This window comes from Podospora pseudocomata, chromosome 6, assembly GCF_035222375.1.
Source record: "Podospora pseudocomata strain CBS 415.72m chromosome 6, whole genome shotgun sequence".
Classification (NCBI taxonomy): domain Eukaryota; kingdom Fungi; phylum Ascomycota; class Sordariomycetes; order Sordariales; family Podosporaceae; genus Podospora; species Podospora pseudocomata.
In genome coordinates this window covers 1,261,548-1,281,589 of record NC_085890.1, presented here as the reverse complement: position 1 = coordinate 1,281,589, position 20,042 = coordinate 1,261,548, and the positions used below count along the sequence as shown (strand labels likewise).

The window sequence follows — 20,042 nt, the reverse complement described above, 5'->3', positions numbered from 1 at the left end:
TCCACTGGTGTTGTTAGTGGTGATGCCACGATACTAGCTAACTCCCAATTCACATTCCCCTGGTATGACCTTGCATCCAAACTTTCTCTTTCTCCCCTCGTACCGCCCCTCCCAACAAGGCTGTCAAGCTTATCATCAAGCCTCGACCCTGGGAGCCTCGGCAAACCACCCATATCACGAAGCCATTCCTCTTCTGAACCATTGAACTCTGCTCAAACCCATTCCAATTGCTGAGATAAATATTTTTGTATTTCAAATCTCAAAGTCATAATATCCCAAACCACCCATGGTTAATAGGTATATCTAATCCCCTAAATAACCTCCCCAATCCCCCCAATCTCCCAGCCAATCCTGTGGCAACCAAAGACCAAACCCACCAGAAATCGAAAACAGAAAAGAGAAAAAAAAACCGATCCATCTTCTCATGGTATCCAAGAGAGACGCCCTGATATTACAAGAAAAGGCATGTGTTGATGGTAACCCATGTTGTAATACAAAAAAAATCTCGCCCGCCCGAGAGGAAAAAGTTGCCCAGATAGTGATTGATGCCCTTGTACCCGCCCTCGCCCCCAAGTAATCCCCGATAGTAGACCCCGTTGAGTAAAAGACACCGCAGAAAGAAAATCCCACACCCTCCCTTCGCAATGTACCCCCACAGCACAGAGTGGTTTGTCTGAAAAGTTTATAAGAAAAAATAAAAAAAAAATAAAAAAAATTCATCATGGTCTAATCCCCGAAATTCAGTGTCACTTTCTGATAACAACCCGCCCCAAAACGCCGTCTAGGCATCTCCTGCAAAATCACCCGCTAGACTTCAGAGACACCCGACAAATAGTATTCGTGTACAAAAAGGGAAAAAAAAAAAAAAAGAGAAGAAAATCGTCAAAGTCGCTATGGCGAAGGCCTTGTGCGATCGTCCTTGTTTGGTGTGGTTGTCGTCCTTGGTTCATCCTCGGTCGTCTCGTCCATGTCCTCCTTCTCATCCATCCGTCCCTTGGGCTCGGTGATTTGGAGGCCAACCCAAGCGCCCATGACGGCAACCAGCCCGGCAACCCACCACGACAGACCAGAGTAACCGCTTTCCATACCTTGCGTATAGAAGAATCCTGATATTATCGGTCCGAGTGCTCGGCACAAGCTTGCTGTCATGGCGGCCGCGCCGTTGATGCTTCCCAAAGTCAGTGTCGTCGGGGCCGAGTTGGCGAGGAGGATGGCATTGCTCGGATACGCCAGAGTTGAAAACGTCATCTTCCAGACAACGATGCCGTACACGCTAAGCTTGCGAAGGCTGTCGGGGAGAAGGACAATGTATGGCGTAAAAAGGTAGAGGAGCGGGTACAAGACAGACATGATCTTGAACAGTCGAAGCGCTCCGATCTTGTTGGCAACAAACGGAAAGAGAAGCCTTGTCGATGCCAGTGAGTACACGCCTTGAACCGAGAGGATAAAGCCAATCGTTTGGGTGTCCCAGCCGAAACCGTCAGCAAACTTGAATGGTAGTTTTGCTGGGATTTCGGTCGCAGGTGGGCTGGTGCTGAGGAAAACCGGCAGGAGTGAGTCAAAGGCCATTGTGTGACTAGAAGCAATGTCAGCATCGTGTCGTCACTTTTCCACGCGCGAGGAACATACAAGGCAAGAATACCGTAAGAGATGATCACCATGATCACGGCTCGGGAGAAAACCTTGCCTGCAGGTGCCCTCTCGGCCTCTGCCAGCTCAAGGCCCCCTCCCTCCTCAAGATCGAGTGACTCCTCCGAAACAGTGTCTGGAGGCGACGACGATCGTGCAGAGCCCGTTCGATAACCGGGCAGCAGCTCGTCGTTTTCCGACAACAGAGGTCGCTCCTCTTCTGGGACGGCTTTGGCCGGCAGCTTCCCCTTGTTCTCTTCCACCTTTTCGGACCCCCAGATCCGAGACATCAAAGATCGGCCCAGTTCGATACCGGGATCACGCCGGTGCTTCCTTTCAGCGTGTGTCTCTTCGAGAAACAAGAGGCCGACGATCACACCGATAAAGACGCAGATGGCGCTGAAGAGGTTGGGAAGCAGGTAGGGGAATGTGCCAAAAATACCGTCACGCGAGAAGCAACCCGGGAAGCCCTCAACGGGCTTTGCGAGCCAGCCTCCGATCATAGGCCCAACGATAGATCTGTAGCCAGGTCAGTCCATCCAGTTCCCTTCATCCCATAGGTGATATCACATTTCTACGCACCCTATGCACCATACCAACGGCATCACCGTATATGCTTTGGCTGTATTTACTCAGTCAGTACTTCGCCTCATGAAAGTGTGCCAAGAAACAGCCTACGTTGATGTGCTTTGACCGTGACCAATTCCGCGACAGTAGTTTGCAAAACTCCGATATTTCTGTTTCCGTTAGCCTGGGAGCCCTCAGAATCGCTTGCCTAGGAGGACTCACCCGTTCAAAAAGCCACCGAGTGCTCGAGCACCGAGGGCAACCCAAAGATTCGGCGCAAAGCCAAACATGATCACGCTGATACCGGTTCCAGTCATTCCCATCAACAAAACAGGCTTGCGCCCAATTTTGTCACTCAATCTTCCCCAGATGAAGCTGGTGGAAAACTCGGCGAAGGTGAAGGCCGAGGTCACCATGCCAGCATAGAAGGATATCTGGCTCTCATCCTCTGTGATCTTGAAGTCTCTCACCATATGCCAAATGTATGGAAAGATGGACATGAAGGCGATGGGTTCGCATATCCGGCAAAGAGCTGCAACCTGTTAGACAAGACTGAACTCACTGACAATAGCAGAGTTGGGTAGTCGAGAACCTACCGAGAATGGTGAGCTGTCTTGATGGATATGGTGGAAGTGGCTTCTTGGAGCCGACTGATCTCTCGCTGCCGGCCATGCTGTTGCGTCGTCTCGTCCTCATTGTGTGCTTTGTTGGTGACTGATGATGGCTGGCCATGTCCCAGAGGTAGGTGTGTTTGTGATACAAGTGGCTGACGCCGTGGGACCCTTGACAGTTATATAGGCAAAGGACAAAGACGTTATGTAGACTCGTGACGTGAAACAATCATTGGTGACAGGTGCCAAGTGGACAATGTATCGAGTGAAGGAGCAATGGTGAGTCGGCCCAAGAGAGAAGGGGGGGGGGACCGAGAGGGTACTTGTACAGAGAGGGACCGAAGAGGGCGAGGGGGGGACGAGAGGGACGAACGGCCATGTCGGCAGCTTACTTATGTTTACACCTTGGTGCCGATAGAAGCCAGGTCTAATTCAAGGAGAAAATGCAGTCCACCCAGAAAGGATGGGATCCCCAGGAAGCACACCGGGGTGCGGGAAGGGCTGAGAGCCCTGGCCAGTGGTCACCGGATCAGCCATCTGACTGTGGGGACCCATGTTGTTGCGGGATGTGGAAATCTGGGCAAGAAATCATCTTGGTGAAGGGAAGCCGTGAAACAGCGGTGACTCTCTCTGATCAGAGGGAAGACGACAGGACGATCCTGGGGGGAGCACTAGGTCAATTCAGGTGCTACCGCAAGGTTGGAAGTGAGCGCGGCGGATAGTGTGTCGACCAGGTCCAGGGCAATAATCTTGGCTTCCATGGATGGCTGGTTCCCGACTTTACTGACTGGCCCATGTCAATCACCCATGCCTTGCAGGGATACCGCCCACAGGCACGTCGACGGCTCAGAGGGTTCGTCACCGTTTCGCTGGGACGTGGGATTGATGAACCCACCCACTCACAACGCCGTCCGCCGTTGAGGACCTCCTCCGACAGGACACTGTCTACACACATACGGTACGGTACGGAAGAACAAGGCGGCCAAAGTGATGATCGCCTTGCCAATCCATTGTCGTCGACGACGGCCGTCTACCGTCTGCTTTTGCAAGGAAGCATGCTGCGCTTGCCGAACTGTCCACCGCGGGGCCGGGTAAGGCTCGATGCAGCCGCGGACCCGTCGTACCTCGTTCTGGGCTGATGATTTGAAAGAGAAGAATAGAAGAGGGCATCGCACAGCAGGGAACGGGTCGGCAGACCGTCTACCCGGATCGCATGGTCAGGTGTGGCTGCGTCATCTCCATCACGGCCTTACTCTGTCGCGAGTCGCGGCTATCGACCTTGCTGCTGGATGATACGGAAGGGAAGGCCTGAGGTATGATTGAAAGGTCCGGTGATATGAGCGCAAGCAGAGCAGAGGTGTGGATCAAGCGGCAGTCCAATGTGTCTCTAAATGGGTGACTGCATTCGCCCAAGGCGCAACTGCATGAATACCTGCACCTGCACACCTGCAGCATAGCGGCCTCCCTGTCCCTACACAGCGCCGTAGTTTCACCAACCTAGGTAGGTACCTAGCTAGTAGCGGGCTGTGCCTTCCACACCTACCTATGGCTGCTCGTCACCTCAGTTCAGGCATGTATGTACCTCGTCAGGCAAGGTAGCTGAGAGCTTACTGTCAGTATTTGCTGAGGTCGGGTGCTCTCCTGTGATGCGAGCGATATGGACGGGAGGTAATATTGCTGACCCCGATCGGAGCATGGGAGGAGCTTACGGTAGAAGCGGTGAAAAGGGAGGTACCGTGCAACAGCAGAAGAGCCGCGCCCAACCTCGCGGAGATCGGAGCCAGCAACACCTAGGTAGCGGCAGCGGCAGGCACAAAAGCACCCGAGAAAAGCAAACACCTTCGATTTCAGGATTGTGGAAAGGGCACCAGCTCAGCCAAATCAAAGCGACAGATTGACCTGAGACAGAAAGATTAGCCGATGACACCTGAATGACACCAGAAATGATGAAAACTTTTTTTCTCGAATTTGCTTTTTCAGCAATTCCACCTCAACCACTCGTCCGCCCCTCCTGTTGCCCGCCGTGTCGCCGTAGAAAAAAGGTGGGGCTGGACAGTGAGGTGAGAGCTGTGATGCTCCTCCTGGCGCGCGAACCTGCATGCTACATACAGATGGGCAAATATCAGGTTCTCTGACTTCCACTAGGATCCTTCGACCGTCACAGCCCAGTATGGATAATGCGCTAGAGGCCCGATGAAGCCCGAAGGACCGACGTTACACACACAACTGGAAGCAAAGCTGTACACACAGGTGGCATGTAGCGGGGCATTGAGCAGGGCCACGAGAGCCCAAGCCCACCTACACTGCACCGTTTGGCTGGTGGTCGGCTTCTTCCATCGAAAAAGACATCTCGTTCAACCCCAAGCCTCAACGGCAAAAGGACCCGGTCTGACGGAGCATTAGGCTGACGTTGTTGCTTTCCGGGGTGTCCGCGTCGCACAGCGCTCTGACGAGTTTCGACGATCATGGACGGCAGGTGTCGGCCATTGGCTCGCCGCTGGACAAGCACGGACAGTCGCATTCTTGCGCACCTCGTTCATGGCCCGATGCCATTTTTATTGAGCCGTTGACGGCGACACACATCAAGCAGCAAACGATCCCGGAAACAGGATGCTGACTTCCGCCCATGCCGCGCCGCGGAGATGGTGAGCCATTCCACGTTTGCCATCGCTGCCATCCCACGACCGACCAGTGAGCCAAGAGGGCGCCTCATGTCTAATGGGCCTGTTGAGGCTCCGAAACAGGGCGGGTGTGGGCAAATCCAAGACACATTTCAAGACATATCAACGTCAACGGGCTTTTCGCCGAGAGGTGTCACGGATGTTTTGTTCCCAGCAATTGTCACCTACATACACTACAATCCATGTCCTGTCGCTGGCGTGGTGGGGAAGGAGGGGGTGGTTGCACAAAGAGAATGGGACTTTTCCGGTCGAAGCCTCTTTTTTATTACACTTCACTCGGCTCCAGTTGCTGACCGAAGACACAGATTAAGACTCTGCAATTGCTTCATTTTCATGATCTCGAAAAGTGCACTTTCATCAAAACCCCTGGAGGTAGCCCGAGCAGGATACTCGAACGAGCGATGTTGATTACACTGGCCCCGCAACAGGCCCTGTCACCGCGCCGACTTTGTTGGGAACACCAGACCGAACCACTGAACGACCTTGCAGACACTGCGTAGCTCTCATCCAGGTACATATCGACAGCTTCATGTACACTCCCAGTCCTGTTTTCGTACTGACAGTCCTAGTCCAGCCCAGCGTTCCGGATGGATGGCAGGGTTCGCAGCACCAATTGGTCAGTCAAACAGCCTGGAACGTCGGCCGTACAAGCCCGCCAATCAGCAGAGCTGCTCAGGGTGACAGCACCCGTGTATCAACCATCTTGTGCGTGGTTTTTGACCCTATGCAATGGTAGCGACTGAGAAGCCACGGTGATCGCCCAGGTTACGAGGCTCCATGTGCACTATACTAAATGGCGGTATGCCGCCTAATATCCCGCAAGTATCAACACCACCAACACCAGGTATCATGCCACACATGCCAGGTCGGATTTGCTCCCGTCATATCAAGCGCTAATTTTAACCTCATCCCTCCTCGGGTGTTCTTGTCGCGGGTAGAGCGTTCATAACTCGAGTTCCACACGTCATCAGCCCCCCTGAACTCGCGTGGGCATCACCGCTATCGTCAGGCGGCAAGAGCTCCGGCACGGCGTCACCGTCTTTGGGACGATCTGTATTTTTCAGCTGGATCGCCCGATGCGTGGGGAAGCTTTTTCTTTCGCTCTGCCCACCAGAAGTCGACACAAACCAACCGGAGCCGTACCGTCGGCGTGGGGACATGATGGTGGGTGCGTCACGGGCGGCTTGGAAGGCGCCTTGCTCACCGAGCCAGATGACCATGTGCAACTTAAAAAGCCATCTGCCGAGCTCCCCCCAACCACCGGTACTTTGTACAATACGAAAATGTCCACTTCTGCTCTTCATCTTGGGTATTGAGCAAACTCCCAGTGCCTCCATTCCGATAACATATTAAAAGAGTTCGCTGGGGTCTGCAGAAAACCTTGCATATCAACAACTGCTCAGTGCTGCTGCTGGTGTCATCAGACTCTTCCCAGCAGATCTTGACAAATCGGTACCCGAGACGGACCCTGGGGATGAGCGCCAGTTTCGATTGACAAGGGTGACCCTGGTAAGACCTCGCTTCCAGAAAATCGAATTCTCCATCTGGAAGCCCCAACCAGATTGTCGGGCCGGGGTAAACAGGTGTTGGTTTTGAAGCACTGCTCCCACCCCCTCTCCGGCCAATCAGCAGGCGCTTATCCAGCGCTGTTGATGGCATCAGAGGCGATAGTAAATGCCCCTGTGGCTGGTGACGGGCATCACCACGTCAGTCCCTCACGCAGCAAGCACATGGGGAAACTTGGAACAAAAACAGCAATGAGACTTTTCTATGATCAGTATCATCAACCTCTGCCGTAAATTTGACCCCTTTCTTCCGTATCCGCATCCCGCAGTTACCAGAGGGCCAAGACGAAACCAACCTTCCCCAGATGCTCCAGACGGCGACGTTGCTCATTGGACCTTCCAGCTGCCCCGTTTCAAGGCGCGCATACACCAGCAATCATGTGCTCTCCAACATTCATTTGCGAGTGGTTGCATCCCGTCTTTTGCTAGAACTACTGTCAGGGGAAAACTCGACAGCAGGGCCAATGAGATTGTCGGGTCTCATAATGACGCAGTATTTTCTCAAGTCCCGAGAAAAAAGTTGGTGTGGGAACTGCGGCTGTGGACCCTGCTGCAGTTTCGATGCCAAAAAAAAAAAAGGGCCAGCCGATACGGAGTACATACCAAAGATGATCTGCCTCCTTCCTTTCGGTGTACACTGTAGAATTCAGGGGTCGGTAAATTCACCGTGAACATGACTACATGGCCTACGCCTGAACGGCAAGATTGCTTGCGGTCCTCCAATATGCATTCTGCATGTCGTGCAGCTTCTGGGACAGAAAACGGAGATCCAGCTGTTGCTTTGACGTGGTCTAGCCCTGGTGGCTTGCGTGGTCCCGAGGTCGGTACTCGTGGTGCTTGGTTCACAGGCCGGAGCAAAGGCCGCTGATTTGCGAGTTCTTTTTTTCTTCTTGTTCCTTTTCTAGCGTCTCCAACCAGCCTCTCGGTACCTCAGTCGGCGGAAATGTGATATGCAGTGGCAATAAAGCTGAAACGCAAGGTGGATGCCATCGTGAACAACAAACTGGCGCAACCCATGGGGAGCAGCCGAATGGTTGGTTTGATTCAGCTTCTGGACCACTAGGACTCATCCTGTCCACTTTGCCAGCTCGGTGGTGCGGGAGGTCACCGAAAAGGAGGGGTGGGGGATACAGGAAGTACATTGGATGGATGGCTGGGATGGACGATGTTGTATGAAATGAACGATGGGGCTGCTCGAATACAGATGCAATTCGCACCGACATCGACAGTCTGGGGGTTCGGATCCGCAAAAGCCGGCCAAAAGCCGGGCACCGCTTACCATGGGGCTGAGACCACAGCTCCACCGGGGCCGTCACCCTCCGCGCAACCAACTCATAGACGATGTCAACAACATACGGTACACACCGGCACTTCACCGGTGCAATGTCCTCTCACCGACTCCGTCAGTTCCAGCAACATCAGACACAAGTTTCCTTGAAAACGGCCGGCCTTGCTTAGGGATGCAGCATGGATCTACAAAACAACCCGTCTCCCCTGCCTGGTTGCCGCAAGCTGGCCAATCGACAAGTCTTCGCACGATATCCCCCCACGCGCACGCTGACTGCCTGTGGCTCTCATGTCCTCATCTATCCTTTATACGGAATCTTCCAGGTTCGACATGGAACGCGGGACCTTGTGTGAGACGTTAACCAGAGAGACCTTCTGGGCAGCTCGTAACGTCAACCAACAGCACCGACTTAGACCTCACATGGGAAGGTCCGTTGCTGCTGGCTCCGTCCTTTCTCAGGTTTAGTTGCCTGCTTTTAGCAATGCCTGGAACCTTGCAGAAGACGGGAAGCAATAGTCGTATCAGCGGAATCCTCCCCAGCCGAGGCAAGAAGGACAAAGGAGCGGCTTCCTCCAGGTTGTGTGACGATTGCTGAGGAAGGGCCAGAGGGGGCCAGACGACGTACGACCAGTCCGAGGTTTAGCCGCACGCTTACAAGGACGACGGAGGAAGGGTACGCTACCAGACGGCACATCTCTTACACGCCTCTGTTGCAACCTCACCTCTTCTCGCTCGCTGTAAAGGGCTACATACATGCAACTACAGCCACCTCACCAAAGAACCGTTTTCTCATCCCCGCCTTTTTGTCCAAACTATGGCTCACGACGGTGCACTGCATCTCGGTTGCGGACTGACGGCACTTTCATCAGCAAAACATTGTTTCTAATCGGTCCTCCTGCGCTTGCAACGATCCTGCCGCCTCTCTGGCCCATCAACACCAAGGCGCCAATCCTTCTTGACTCTCCGTACCCCGGACAAGTGCCGTCTACGCCGCAGCAAGCCTGTGTGATGCAGTAGGTAGAAGCATGTGTGCGTGCCGGAGCCATGCCTATGGGACCTCCTCTTCGTGCTATCTGGATCTGGAAAACCGCCCAGGTGCACGGCAGACACTCGTCTGCTCACTGCGCCCCACGCGAGCGTTGCTCGTCACTGACAGTGAGACATCCACGGTGGTTATTTCCAAGGTTTAGATGACTATCGTGTAGGGATTCCGCATGAATTAGCCCTGCAGGGCAAACGCGATTCGACCAACACTGCGTCTTGCAGCGCCTGTGCGCCTCTACCCGCACTGACTGGTAAGCGACGCTGGCCTCGGTGCTCTGCACAAGAAACCTCCTTCTTGTTTCGTCCACCAATGGGGCCTTGGGTGTCGATACGATGTTTCCCCCGTTGGCCTTGAATCCAGAAGAACCGTTCCCCTATCATCAAAGGAGCTGCTGGTGGCGGTCAGCGTCCGAGCTGATCTGTAACATCAGAATAGAGTGCCGATCCGCTTTGAGACGGGGCGGTATAAGCAGCCGGGCTATCCAATAGGGGGAAGGCTAACTACAGAGTCTCTTTCTAGAGCGAGGATGTCATGTTTGCAACTGCAGGCGACCAGATCAGACCCAAGGTTGTGGTTTGGGCTGAGCTGAGTGCACGCTCTGCACTGGTGGTCAAGGTTCCCGAGCAAGCCGGTCGAGGATCCTCGCCGCCCATGTCAAGCCCTTCTTGGCGCTCTGGGGTCTCAGATGATGGCCCATCTCAATATCAATCAGTTCTCCGGACTGCAAACGTAGCGTTGTCCTCTCGCTGCGCAGAAGCAAGTGTCTCAGTTGTCCCCAGCCATCTGGGGATGATTTCCACGGACAACTCAACACTAGGCCCGGTTCATGATGACCTCCGGGGCGACTGCGAGGAGGCTGGCCAGGATGATTGGCGCAGTCGCATTCAAATCAGGATGTTTAACATTCCCGGACCAACCCGCATGGCTCTTCCGCCATAGCTAGCCACTGGCTTTGCTGCAGCGTCGGAGAGTGCAACCAACTGACCCGCGGCCTCATAGTTCGTTTTCCCCCAGCGGATCTCGCTCCGAAGACACTACGACCTAACTGACCTCGCCTTCCGGACCCGAAAGCCCCGTGACCCGGACATGCTGAGGCCATGCCGCCGTCTGACTGCATCCATTCTGCAGCACGCAAAGCGTGGATGATTCATGCCACGGCGAAGGAGCAGCGCCATCACCGCTGGCACAGCTTGACGTTGCTTGGTTGCATTGGTATGCGTATGCGTTGGTGTCCTCCCCCATATCAAGAGCCCTTGCTAAGCCTGCGACAGGGGGGCACGTATTGCGGACAAGGAACGGGAACACCCACCCGTATACCCCTCTCAACTCTGGCCGCTATGGGGAAAGCAACTGCATCGATCATGGGAAAAAGAAAAAAAAGCAAAGACACAGGTATGAAGCCGCTTTCCGTCAGCCGATCGCCGTCACATCTGAGAGAGATTTAATCTACACTACACTGCTACACGAAGCCTGACCACCCTTGGCAGATACGGAGAGGCAGGCACGCCATCTTGACCGGTCTCGTAAACAGGAACCCGAACGGACCACTGGACTGAGAAGCATGCAGTTTTGTTGACGCGATAACAACCTCCAGCCGGCCTTGTGGCGTCGTAACTTCGGGCGAGGTGCATTTTGGAGTCGCTTATCACAGCCCGTTGTGTGTTCTGGATCCCACTTGGAGTCTCACAACCGAGTGACCTGTCACTTTCTGACGACTCGTCTCGGCGCGACCACAGCCAGCCGAGCTTGCAAGGAGCTGTCGAACATAGCTGTTCGCTGCTCGGCCCGCCTCCGATGCTTCTTTTTCAGGCTGTCAGTTTTCCTAGTTTGGCCATTTCCGATTACCTAGCCCAATGCCGTGTGTCCCCAGAGCCTACCCGCGCCTGTCTCAGGTTGATCTTGATCTATGCTTACTTTGTCACACAGAAGAGTATCGTGAGAGCATGACAGGTCTGGATGTTGAGTTGGCCATCAGATTCGGGGGTAAGCGGGTTGCCGCGGTGCATCGGTTCAGTTCCACAGAGCCTTGCCGGAGAGGGATGGCTTTATTTGGTATGTCGAAGGCTACTGCGGAAAAAGGAGGCGGTCAAGCCTGCTGCTGATGCCGCTCCAGCGGCAGCGGGACGCGACATGGGATGGGAGAACTGTGCAGCTCACGGCCTCTGGGTATTTCACGCCATTGTTTGAACTTTGGCAACATCCAAGTCTAGCAGGCTCTGGTTTCTCACAGAAACGAGGAACATGGGAGGACCTTATTTGCGGTGCCTAGTCGAAGGATTTCTCATTGGTATGTATAACAAGAAGAGTCCTGGAAGGCGAACATGTGTGCGTATGGGATATATATCAAAGCCTTGGGCACCCATTTCACATTTCTTTGTCACCTTCACGGACCAGACCTGCCGTCTACCCTTGTCGGCCTGTACTGTGGTCATCACGGCAGGGGGGAAAACTCCCGCGCGCGGTACTCGCCCGGCTTGTGTGCGAGCTGTGCGAGCTGTGCGAGCTGTGCGAGCTGTGCGAGCTGTGTGTGTGTGTGTGTTTGTATGTGTGTGCGTGTGTGTGTGTGTGTGTTGTGTGTTTGTGTGTGTGTGTGAGAGAGATGTGGAAGGAAAGCAGGTGGTGATAGCCTCTTGACAAAAGGTCCCTGTTGGATTCCTCGCACGGGCCAAGAGATTTCACTTTGCTGCTCTTCCTGAGAGTGACCACCCCACTTTTATCACTAATTTCACTCCCTCTCTCGACGGAAGGAAAGGAGCAATTATTTACCCCGCCATTTATCCTGAATGACGCACACTTGCCTGGGTGCGGTGCGGGCGCGGGCCAAGCTTGCTTGCATTCGAATTTGTTGCTTCGATTACACTTCTTCGAATTTCTGTTCTACACCACACACGCGCGCAATACCACACGCGCGCAATACCACACACACGCACATCAACCAACCACAGCATTACTGCGTGCATTGAGATCGGCTCAGGTGATTTATTTCGTGACGGTTTTTTGAACGAACCATGGCCGGAGGCAAGAAGGGCAAGGGGGGGGGGGATGCGGCGGAGGGGAGCAAGAAGGCTCTGGGCCAGGCGAGGAAGGCGGAGACGGCGGCGAGGAAGGCTGCGGAAGAGAGTGAACGGGAGGCGGCTGCTGAGGCGGCGAAGTGGGAGAAGGGGACTAAGAGTAATGCGAAGAAGTGAGTGTTTTATTTTAATTCCTTTTGATGGTGGATGAGAGTTGGGTGGGTTGGTTGTCGATTGATTGATTGATTGATTGGGGGAAGTTGGGTCTGCGGACAGCCGCCGGGAATAGGCTCGCGGTTGGTTGGTTGCTGGGTGCGGTAGTGATTTCCATGGAGGAGGAGGAGGAGGAGGAGGAGGAGGAGGAGGAGGAGGAGGGGAGGAGGAGGAGGAGGAGGAGGAGGAGGAGGAGGAGGAGGAGGAGGAGGAGGGGGGGATCTCATTGGGTGGGAGGGGGGTTCGGTGCGGTATAGTCTGTACGACATACGTCTACTCGGGAGGGGGGATGTAGCAGTGCTGGGCATGGGTGTTATGCGTGTGGCAAGCAAGAGGGGAGTGTTCGACACACCAGTCACAGCACGCGAGAGGTTTTGCCTTTGCCCCTCCTCTGCTTTTCTTTCTCAAGTGTCGGAGCTCGGTCGCCGGCTTGGTTGGAAGAAGGGAGGGGGAAATAAGCTCACGCAACCACCATTACCACATGGTGGGATCAAGCCACCTACTAGACAGAGGGCTACCGAGGTTGGCCAAAGTTTGGTTGTGGACAATTACTTGGCAGGGACCTTGACCCAGACACCATGATGATACATGCACATGGCGACATCTACAGTTTGCTGACATATCTACGTTCACTTCAGGGAAACCGAAGCCCAAAAGAAAGCCGAACTGGCCCGCAAAAAAGCCGAGCGCGACGCTCTGCTCGCCGAGGAAGAGAAGAACACTCCCGGTCGCTCCCAGCCAAAGAACGCCAAAACGGCCGTCAAGAAGTCCCGGGGCTTGGATCTGTCGCAGCTTGATGAGCCTAGCTCTGGCCTGTCGGCGCTCAACGCATCGGGCATCGACAATGCGCTTGACGCGCTGAGCTTGGCTGGCCCAGCGACGCAGGATAAGATCGATAGACATCCCGAGAGGAGGTTCAAGGCGGCATATGCGGCTTTTGAGCAGAGGAGGCTGGCCGAGATGGAGTCGGACGGGACGGGCCAGGGGTTGAGGTTGAACCAGAAGAAGGAGAAGATCAAGAAGGAGTTTGAGAAGAGCCCGGAGAACCCGTTTAATCAGGTTAGCGCTAGGTATGATGCTACCAAGGAGGAGCTGGCCGAGTTGAAGGCGGAGGAAAGGAGGAAGATTGAGGCTAGGTTGGGGAAGTAGAGCGTGGGGGTCGAGGATTGAGTGCCGAGGGGATATGTGATGGGTTACGGGGAGGTTTTGGGTCTTCGGGGAAACGGACGGCTACTGGGGGGTTAAGGTTTGATGAAGTGAGAGGGGAGAGCACACCGGTCAACCTTTCTGGGGGATCCAAGTCTTGATCGGTCCTGCGGGTGGCCCGAAAAGGATGAGGATGGGGGTGGGAGGAGGAAATTCATAGGGCAGACTCGGAGAAGGGCTGCCGTTGGGGAGGGGGGCGATAGGGTTCGTTTTTCTACCCAATAAAAAGCGTTAGGATGAAGACAGCAAATCATTGATTATTTTTTTCCCATTTGGAAGGGGTGGGGGGAGGGGGAGGGGACTTTGGTCAGTATGGTTGGTTGGGATTTTTCATTATGTACTTTTTTGTTGCTGAGCAGAAACAGTTTTCATAGAGGCCAATGCTGCCTTGGGTTTGGAATTAGTGATTATGCAATGTACTTTTTACCACGTTTTGCCTCTTTTGACATCTTTCAGTAGGTCCGGTCCCAAGGGCTTGGTTGGGGCTTGCTGCTGACGAACGCTGCTTGAATGGATGTGATGGCTTCTTCTCTGGGACCAGTCAAAGATACGCTCAGACGATCTACAACTGAAACTCAGGCCATTATTCGGGGTCCTTGAGGGCTTGGCATGTCAGCTTGGCTAGGCTTGATTGAGAGGTTTCGGTATGGTAGGGCTGGGCTGGGTTGTTGGTGGTGGGCTGGGTGGTGGGCTGGGCGGTGAGGTGGTTTCTGATTTTGGATGGATGCCATATTTCATGATCATTCATTTTGGCAGGGAATGCGGAGTATTTCGGGGAAATTTTAAGAGACCCTAACCCTGAATTATGGGGGGTGGGAGCGTGGTGTTTGGATGCTTGGCGCCAAGGGATTTGGCATGAACTGGATGGACCCTTGAACCTTGATGGGTTGTGGACGACGACATGTCATCGCTTGGATGGGTGTTGATTCTCATCGTCGAACTTCTCCTAAAATATACCGTCTTTTTCCTATTTCACTCTCTCTCATCTTAGGAACTGGCCCTCCTGAGATAGCAAGGCTGCTCATCGTCGTCGCTCGTTTCCTTTGGTTTGCAGGGGAGGCGGTCTCACCGACTTTGACTCAGGTTCACACTCACAACTCACTCTCGCTCACTCAACAAACTCAGATTGATCTATCACCGCGGCAGAGAGTTGGCATAATAATCGGCCATCACAGATTTTTGCTCCACGACATCTCGGTACATCCTACAGTACGCAAAATGGCTTCCCCTAGGTCATCCTCATCATCCTTCTTCTCCCCCGCCAACTCCAGCACCAACCTCAGCAGCGGTGCGGGCATCATCAGCATCGCCCCTTCGCCCAGGATTGTGGTTGGGTCGGAGCACACGGTCGAATCCACCAGGAAACGTCTCACCTCCCTGCCGGCGATCAAGAGGGCGAACCTCATTGCTGAATTGTATGTGCTGTTCCCTGCTGTCATATTTTTCTCCCTTACACCATCAGAAGCTGACGACGATACATAGCACCGCCCTCAAACACTGCCCACCCCCGGGGATAATCGTCTCCCTGCCCCCATCCCCCCACAGCCCCGACTACCCCACCCTCTGGTCGGGCGTTCTTTTTGTCAGGAAAGGGCCTTACGCCACGGCTATCTTGCGGTTTCAGATCTCTTTCCCGGATGATTACCCTGACTCTGCACCGCTGGTGACGTTCTCGACGGACATTTTCCACCCGTTGATCAGCCCGCTGACGACGTACGTCGGTGAGGAGAGTGGGAAGAAGGGGGGTGTGAGGCTGCCTCCTGGGGGTTTTGGACTGTCGCATGGGTTTCCGGAGTGGTTTGCCGAGCGGGAGGAGGGAGATGGGATGGGGGGTGCATTTGTTGTGGGTGGGAAGGGGAAACGGGGACGGGGGGAGAGAAAGGTTAGCACCTGGGAGGTGTTGAGGTATATTAGGAGTACGTTTGATGATGAGAAGGTGTTGGATGGGGTGCCGCTTGAGGCGGCGGGGAATCCGGGGGCTTGGCATGCTTGGAGGACGCATAGACGGATGCAGAAGGAGAAGGTGGAAAGGGAAAGGGAGAGGGAGCAGAGGGAGAAGGAGAGGAAGGAGGGGGAGGGGGAAGGGGAGGTAGTGGAAAAGGCGGAGACGGTGGTGAGTGATGATGGGAGGGGGAGCGTGGTTGATGCTAGGACTAGTTCTGGGAGTTTGACTGTGCCGGCTACGCCCACGAGCAGCAGGAGACCGGAGGAGTGGAATTGGGAAGGGGTTTGGGAGAGGAGGGTGAAGAGGGGGATTGCGGCGAGTTTGTCGGAGAGTGTGCTGTTTGGGGGAGCTGGGGGGCCGGATGAGGTAATCAATTTCTTGCCGATGGACGAGGCTGAGGTTGAGGGGGTCAAGCAGAATCTCCTGAGAACGCTTGGCGCCGTGGTTTAACGCCGGGTGAGGGGCCCGAAGGTTGGAACGGTGGGTGGGGGCGGACCGTGCCTTGCCCTTGTCAGGGAAGTTCCTGCTTGGTTTGCATGATGCCGACTTTGAGCGCTATCAACTGCCAGAGAGTGACGGGCCGGGAATTCATCTGATGGGATGGGTTGCGCTTGCTGCTCTTGGGGAAGGGGGGTGACCTAATTGCTGAAACGGGGAGGGTCCAGGTTGCCTGTCTTTTCTTGCTGCCCATTCTGTTTCTTGGTTCAACTTTTGGAAAAAATAACGACACTTTAACATGGTACCGACATTGCTTTGCCGGCATGTTTAATGGTAGATAAACTGCTCATAATACTTCAACACCCCATCTTTTTCTTCTTCTCCCGACTGTTTCAGACTTGTCAAACCCGTGGCCAAGGCGTTTTGAATACGTGGTTCTTCCTGGTTGTTTCGCAAGAGATCAACCAGCATTGTTTGTTACGCGCATCCCGAGAGCTGTACGGACCTGACTCGACAAACCGTCGATCGACTATACAGACGTTTCAGGAAAAGCGATAAGGCGGTAATGGTTGCTGTCTGTGGTCAACCATCCACCATGGCTGATAGAGAACTGCATTGCCTACCACCGGCGCGCGATCTTGGTTGGGGTCAAGTACCTGAGCCGTTACATATACGCAAGCAATCGTCCGAGTATAGCGGGAGTCGAACGTATGGTCACTCGCGGAGATCGAGCACGCAGAGTGATGCAACCGATGCGAGCTTCGAGAGCCTACCTGAGCTTCCTGAGGCTGATGTCCCGTTGACGATTGCCAAACGAAGGGGCAATCCCAGCGCGCAATCGACGAATCCTCCTACGCCTGATGGTTCTTGCCAGTTCAGGAGTGCTTTGAGGCCAAATGGTGGGTCTTTGCCACTTGGTTGTGGTGAGAGGGTATCACACTTACACTTATCAGATGTAGGAAACATCGCGCCAACTATACCGCCCAAGTCAACACAGCGGCGATCCACCTCTTGCAATGCCGGACGACACCCCCGGGCACGATCCCCTCCGTTAACCCGGGGTTTCCACTTGGCGAGTAGCAGGAGCTTTCGAAGACGGGGACAGGTCTTGGATGGGAGTGCGGATCAGGATCAAGAGCATGGTTGGCGAGACACAACACCTGTCGTGCCGACGGCGTCTGACGGGCACCGTTTGCGCAACGCGAGGAGTCTGTTTCAGTTGGCGAGAACGGCGGATGGGATGAATGGCATGGATAGCATTGTTGAGCCGCCGAGGTCTCCGATGCCGCCCGAGCCGGATAGCGCGAGGAATTCGCCCGATGAGGTAGGGGCGGCACCGGATCCGTTGGTCTTGGTTCCGAGGATTGTGGTGACACCGGAGCACAAGGCTTTGGATGAGGGGGCGGTGAGTTTATGGGCGGCGGTGCAGCTTTCGACGCAGATTTCGAGGGCAAATGTGCCGGATCAGTTGGGGGGTTGTGGGTTGGTTGGAGAGCATGGGCATGAGCCTTCGCCGGCGGGTGAGTTGGACAGAATGGAGAGATTTTAGGGGGCGGGTGGCTAACTTTGAGATCAAGATTTGTTTCGGTATGGGTGTTTGTATGATGTTTCGTTGGAGATACTGCCGACGAGTAGGAGTTCGATTATTGAGGTTGTGGATGATAAGGCTTGCGCAATGTGAGGATTGGAGGGTTCCTTTTTGGGGTTTTGAGCTGCTAACTTGGCCGACAGAAGCACACTGTACCCTGGATCACGCTTGCTCGTTGTAGCTCATGTTCGCCTGCTACCATCGGCGAATGCACATCGTCTTCGCCGTAAGGCTCATCAAAGCTCTGACGATCTCATAGAAGACCTCGAGCACCACCTTGGTAGCACCATGACAGAGTATCTCCGGGTCCGTGTAACATATCGACACTCTGGATTTCCTCAGCAGCAACAACAAACGCGAAATATGACCATGAAAAACGGCTCCAGTGACGGCATCGCTAACGTCCAGACATCAATTCAAACTACTGCCGTGGCAGTAATCAAACGTCACAACTCATCTTCGCCATGGTCTCCACGACCCCGGGCTCCGCAGCCGAATCCGATATTTAAGATTATTGCTTCGCACTGGGGAGTGCAGAGCGCAAACGAGGTGATGCAAAGGATTATCAGCTCAAAACCGTTGACGGCAAGAAAGGGAGCTATTTCGCCGCCGCTACTGGGCCCCTTGGGTATTTTGACCGGAGGGAGGTTAACGCCAATTCTGGTTAGTCCTGAGGAGAGTGGAGAGGAGGATTATGACCGTGGTCGATTTAGCGATGATAATACGAGGGAGGATTCGCATAGCGAGGAGATGGTGCGCCCTCGACAGCAGCAGGACATTCCTGCCTTGGGTTCTACTCCGCCGACAAGAATGGCGCCTCCTGTACCACCTACTATACCAAAACGGCAGACGAGTTTGAGGCAGGTGCCTGTTGACCAATCTCAGGCACAACAGGAAGTGCAACAGCCGCAACAGAGACATTTGAGGAGTGACACCAAGGATATTGCACAGATGATCAAGATAGGGTCTTGGCCTGAGTCGCCCCGGACTTCGGGCGGTAGTGATACTGGTGGGAATGATGATGGGGTAGTAACTCAGGAAACCCCGTCTTCGATATCAATGGCTACGCCTGCTACTAGAAGTACTAATCGGACTACGTATCGGTCGAGTAAAGTGAGGGGGTTGCCGAGTAGTTTGAAGATGAGTGGTGGTGGTGGTGGTGGTGTTACGTCGCCGCAGATCATGCCGATGTCGATTCAGGAGGTGGGGGAAGTACCGAGGGATAGTGTGGGAAGTACAAGTTCGGGTGGTAACAGTGAGGAGAGGGAGAGGCCGTCGTATCAGTCTTATCAGTCTTTGTTGGGAAGGAGGAGGTCATTGGGGGGTGATGGGTCTAGTGGGAAGGAGGGGAGGGGGGATAGGGGGAGGGATAGTAGGGATAGTAGGGATAGTAGGGATAGTAGGGATAGTAGGGATAATAGGGATAGTAGGGAGAGTAGAGGGAGCGGGGGGAGGCCGTCTACTTCTGGAGGACTGGGAGGGGAGAAGATTTTTGGGAGTATTGTGAGGGGTATTGAGAGCGGTGGTGGGAATGGCGGGATGGGGAGGAGGGTGAGTAAGAAGGAGAAGGAGAAGGAGAAGGAGAAGGATAAGGAACGGGGGTGGGGGGGTTGGTCGGGGTGGTGGCAGTGAGTGAGTGAGTGAGTGGGGTTTGTGTTAGAAGTTGAGGAATATGTTAGTTCTGATATGAATACGAGGGTTGTGTTTGTGCCTTCTATGGTTTGATCGAAACCACCCCGTGAGAGGTAGTGGGTAGATGATATGCGAGACATGCCTTTTTGGGAGCGGCATTTCTATAGATTTTTGCCCATTGCTATTATCTTTTCAGCCTCGATGTCTGCCCAAACTCTGTATCTCAACTCTATATCTAATTGTCCAATCATGGTCTCAGACTGCCTTTACTTATAACACTGCGCGACAGACCTGGTGTAAGTTGCAAAATTCTCACATCGACATGATCTTGTCCCGTTTCAAGGGCAGCTTCCCGATTTCTGCCGTTTCCTCGTCAATTTGAAGGAACTCCTCCCACGACTCGGCCCAGATACGATCCGAACGTTTAAAATGATCAGCTTCCGGTAGTGGCTTGAGGAGCAAGAGGTAGAACTCCCACTCGTTATCATCACTTCTTGTCGGGTAAAGGAGAAGACAAGTGAAGGTACCGATGCCATCCTCATTGAAAAGGTGTGAGGCTCCATGACATCCAATGCCCGTGCTGAGTGAAAAAAATAACCCCTCAAAAAACCGTGGGACGAAAC

At 54.1% G+C, this 20,042-nt stretch overlaps 6 protein-coding genes across 6 annotated transcripts; 5 read left to right on the top strand and 1 right to left on the bottom strand.

The window, feature by feature from the left end:
- Positions 1–514: 514 nt before the first annotated feature.
- Positions 515–4,120, bottom strand: QC762_603430 (uncharacterized protein). The gene is made up of 7 exons (XM_062892032.1): positions 2,793–4,120; positions 2,419–2,728; positions 2,308–2,366; positions 2,212–2,251; positions 1,630–2,148; positions 708–1,576; positions 515–684 (listed from the first exon to the last, which is right to left on the bottom strand). The coding sequence occupies exons 1-6, from the start codon at positions 2,926–2,928 to the stop codon at positions 892–894; spliced, it is 1,749 nt and encodes a 582-aa protein (XP_062740443.1). The 5' UTR covers positions 2,929–4,120; the 3' UTR covers positions 515–684; positions 708–891.
- A 1,329-nt stretch (positions 4,121–5,449) lies between these two features.
- Positions 5,450–6,224, top strand: QC762_0093030 (uncharacterized protein; the record flags this gene model as incomplete). Its single annotated transcript, XM_062884079.1, has 3 exons — positions 5,450–5,704; positions 5,865–5,999; positions 6,063–6,224. The coding sequence occupies 3 exons, from the start codon at positions 5,450–5,452 to the stop codon at positions 6,222–6,224; spliced, it is 552 nt and encodes a 183-aa protein (XP_062740442.1).
- Positions 6,225–10,483: 4,259 nt separating this feature from the next.
- Positions 10,484–11,270, top strand: QC762_603438 (uncharacterized protein; the record flags this gene model as incomplete). Its single annotated transcript, XM_062892033.1, has 3 exons — positions 10,484–10,598; positions 10,648–10,778; positions 10,874–11,270. 3 exons carry the CDS (start codon positions 10,484–10,486, stop codon positions 10,940–10,942), a joined length of 315 nt encoding a protein of 104 aa, XP_062740441.1. The 3' UTR covers positions 10,943–11,270.
- Positions 11,271–12,394: 1,124 nt separating this feature from the next.
- On the top strand, positions 12,395–12,867 carry QC762_603440 (uncharacterized protein; the record flags this gene model as incomplete). Its single annotated transcript, XM_062892034.1, has 2 exons — positions 12,395–12,570; positions 12,687–12,867. The coding sequence occupies 2 exons, from the start codon at positions 12,395–12,397 to the stop codon at positions 12,865–12,867; spliced, it is 357 nt and encodes a 118-aa protein (XP_062740440.1).
- A 1,832-nt stretch (positions 12,868–14,699) lies between these two features.
- On the top strand, positions 14,700–16,211 carry QC762_603450 (uncharacterized protein; the record flags this gene model as incomplete). The annotated part of the gene is made up of 2 exons (XM_062892035.1): positions 14,700–15,231; positions 15,299–16,211. The coding sequence occupies exons 1-2, from the start codon at positions 14,732–14,734 to the stop codon at positions 16,209–16,211; spliced, it is 1,413 nt and encodes a 470-aa protein (XP_062740439.1). The 5' UTR covers positions 14,700–14,731.
- A 553-nt stretch (positions 16,212–16,764) lies between these two features.
- Positions 16,765–19,419, top strand: QC762_603460 (uncharacterized protein; the record flags this gene model as incomplete). The annotated part of the gene is made up of 4 exons (XM_062892036.1): positions 16,765–17,098; positions 17,153–17,719; positions 17,777–17,876; positions 17,931–19,419. 4 exons carry the CDS (start codon positions 16,765–16,767, stop codon positions 19,417–19,419), a joined length of 2,490 nt encoding a protein of 829 aa, XP_062740438.1.
- Positions 19,420–20,042: the final 623 nt, after the last annotated feature.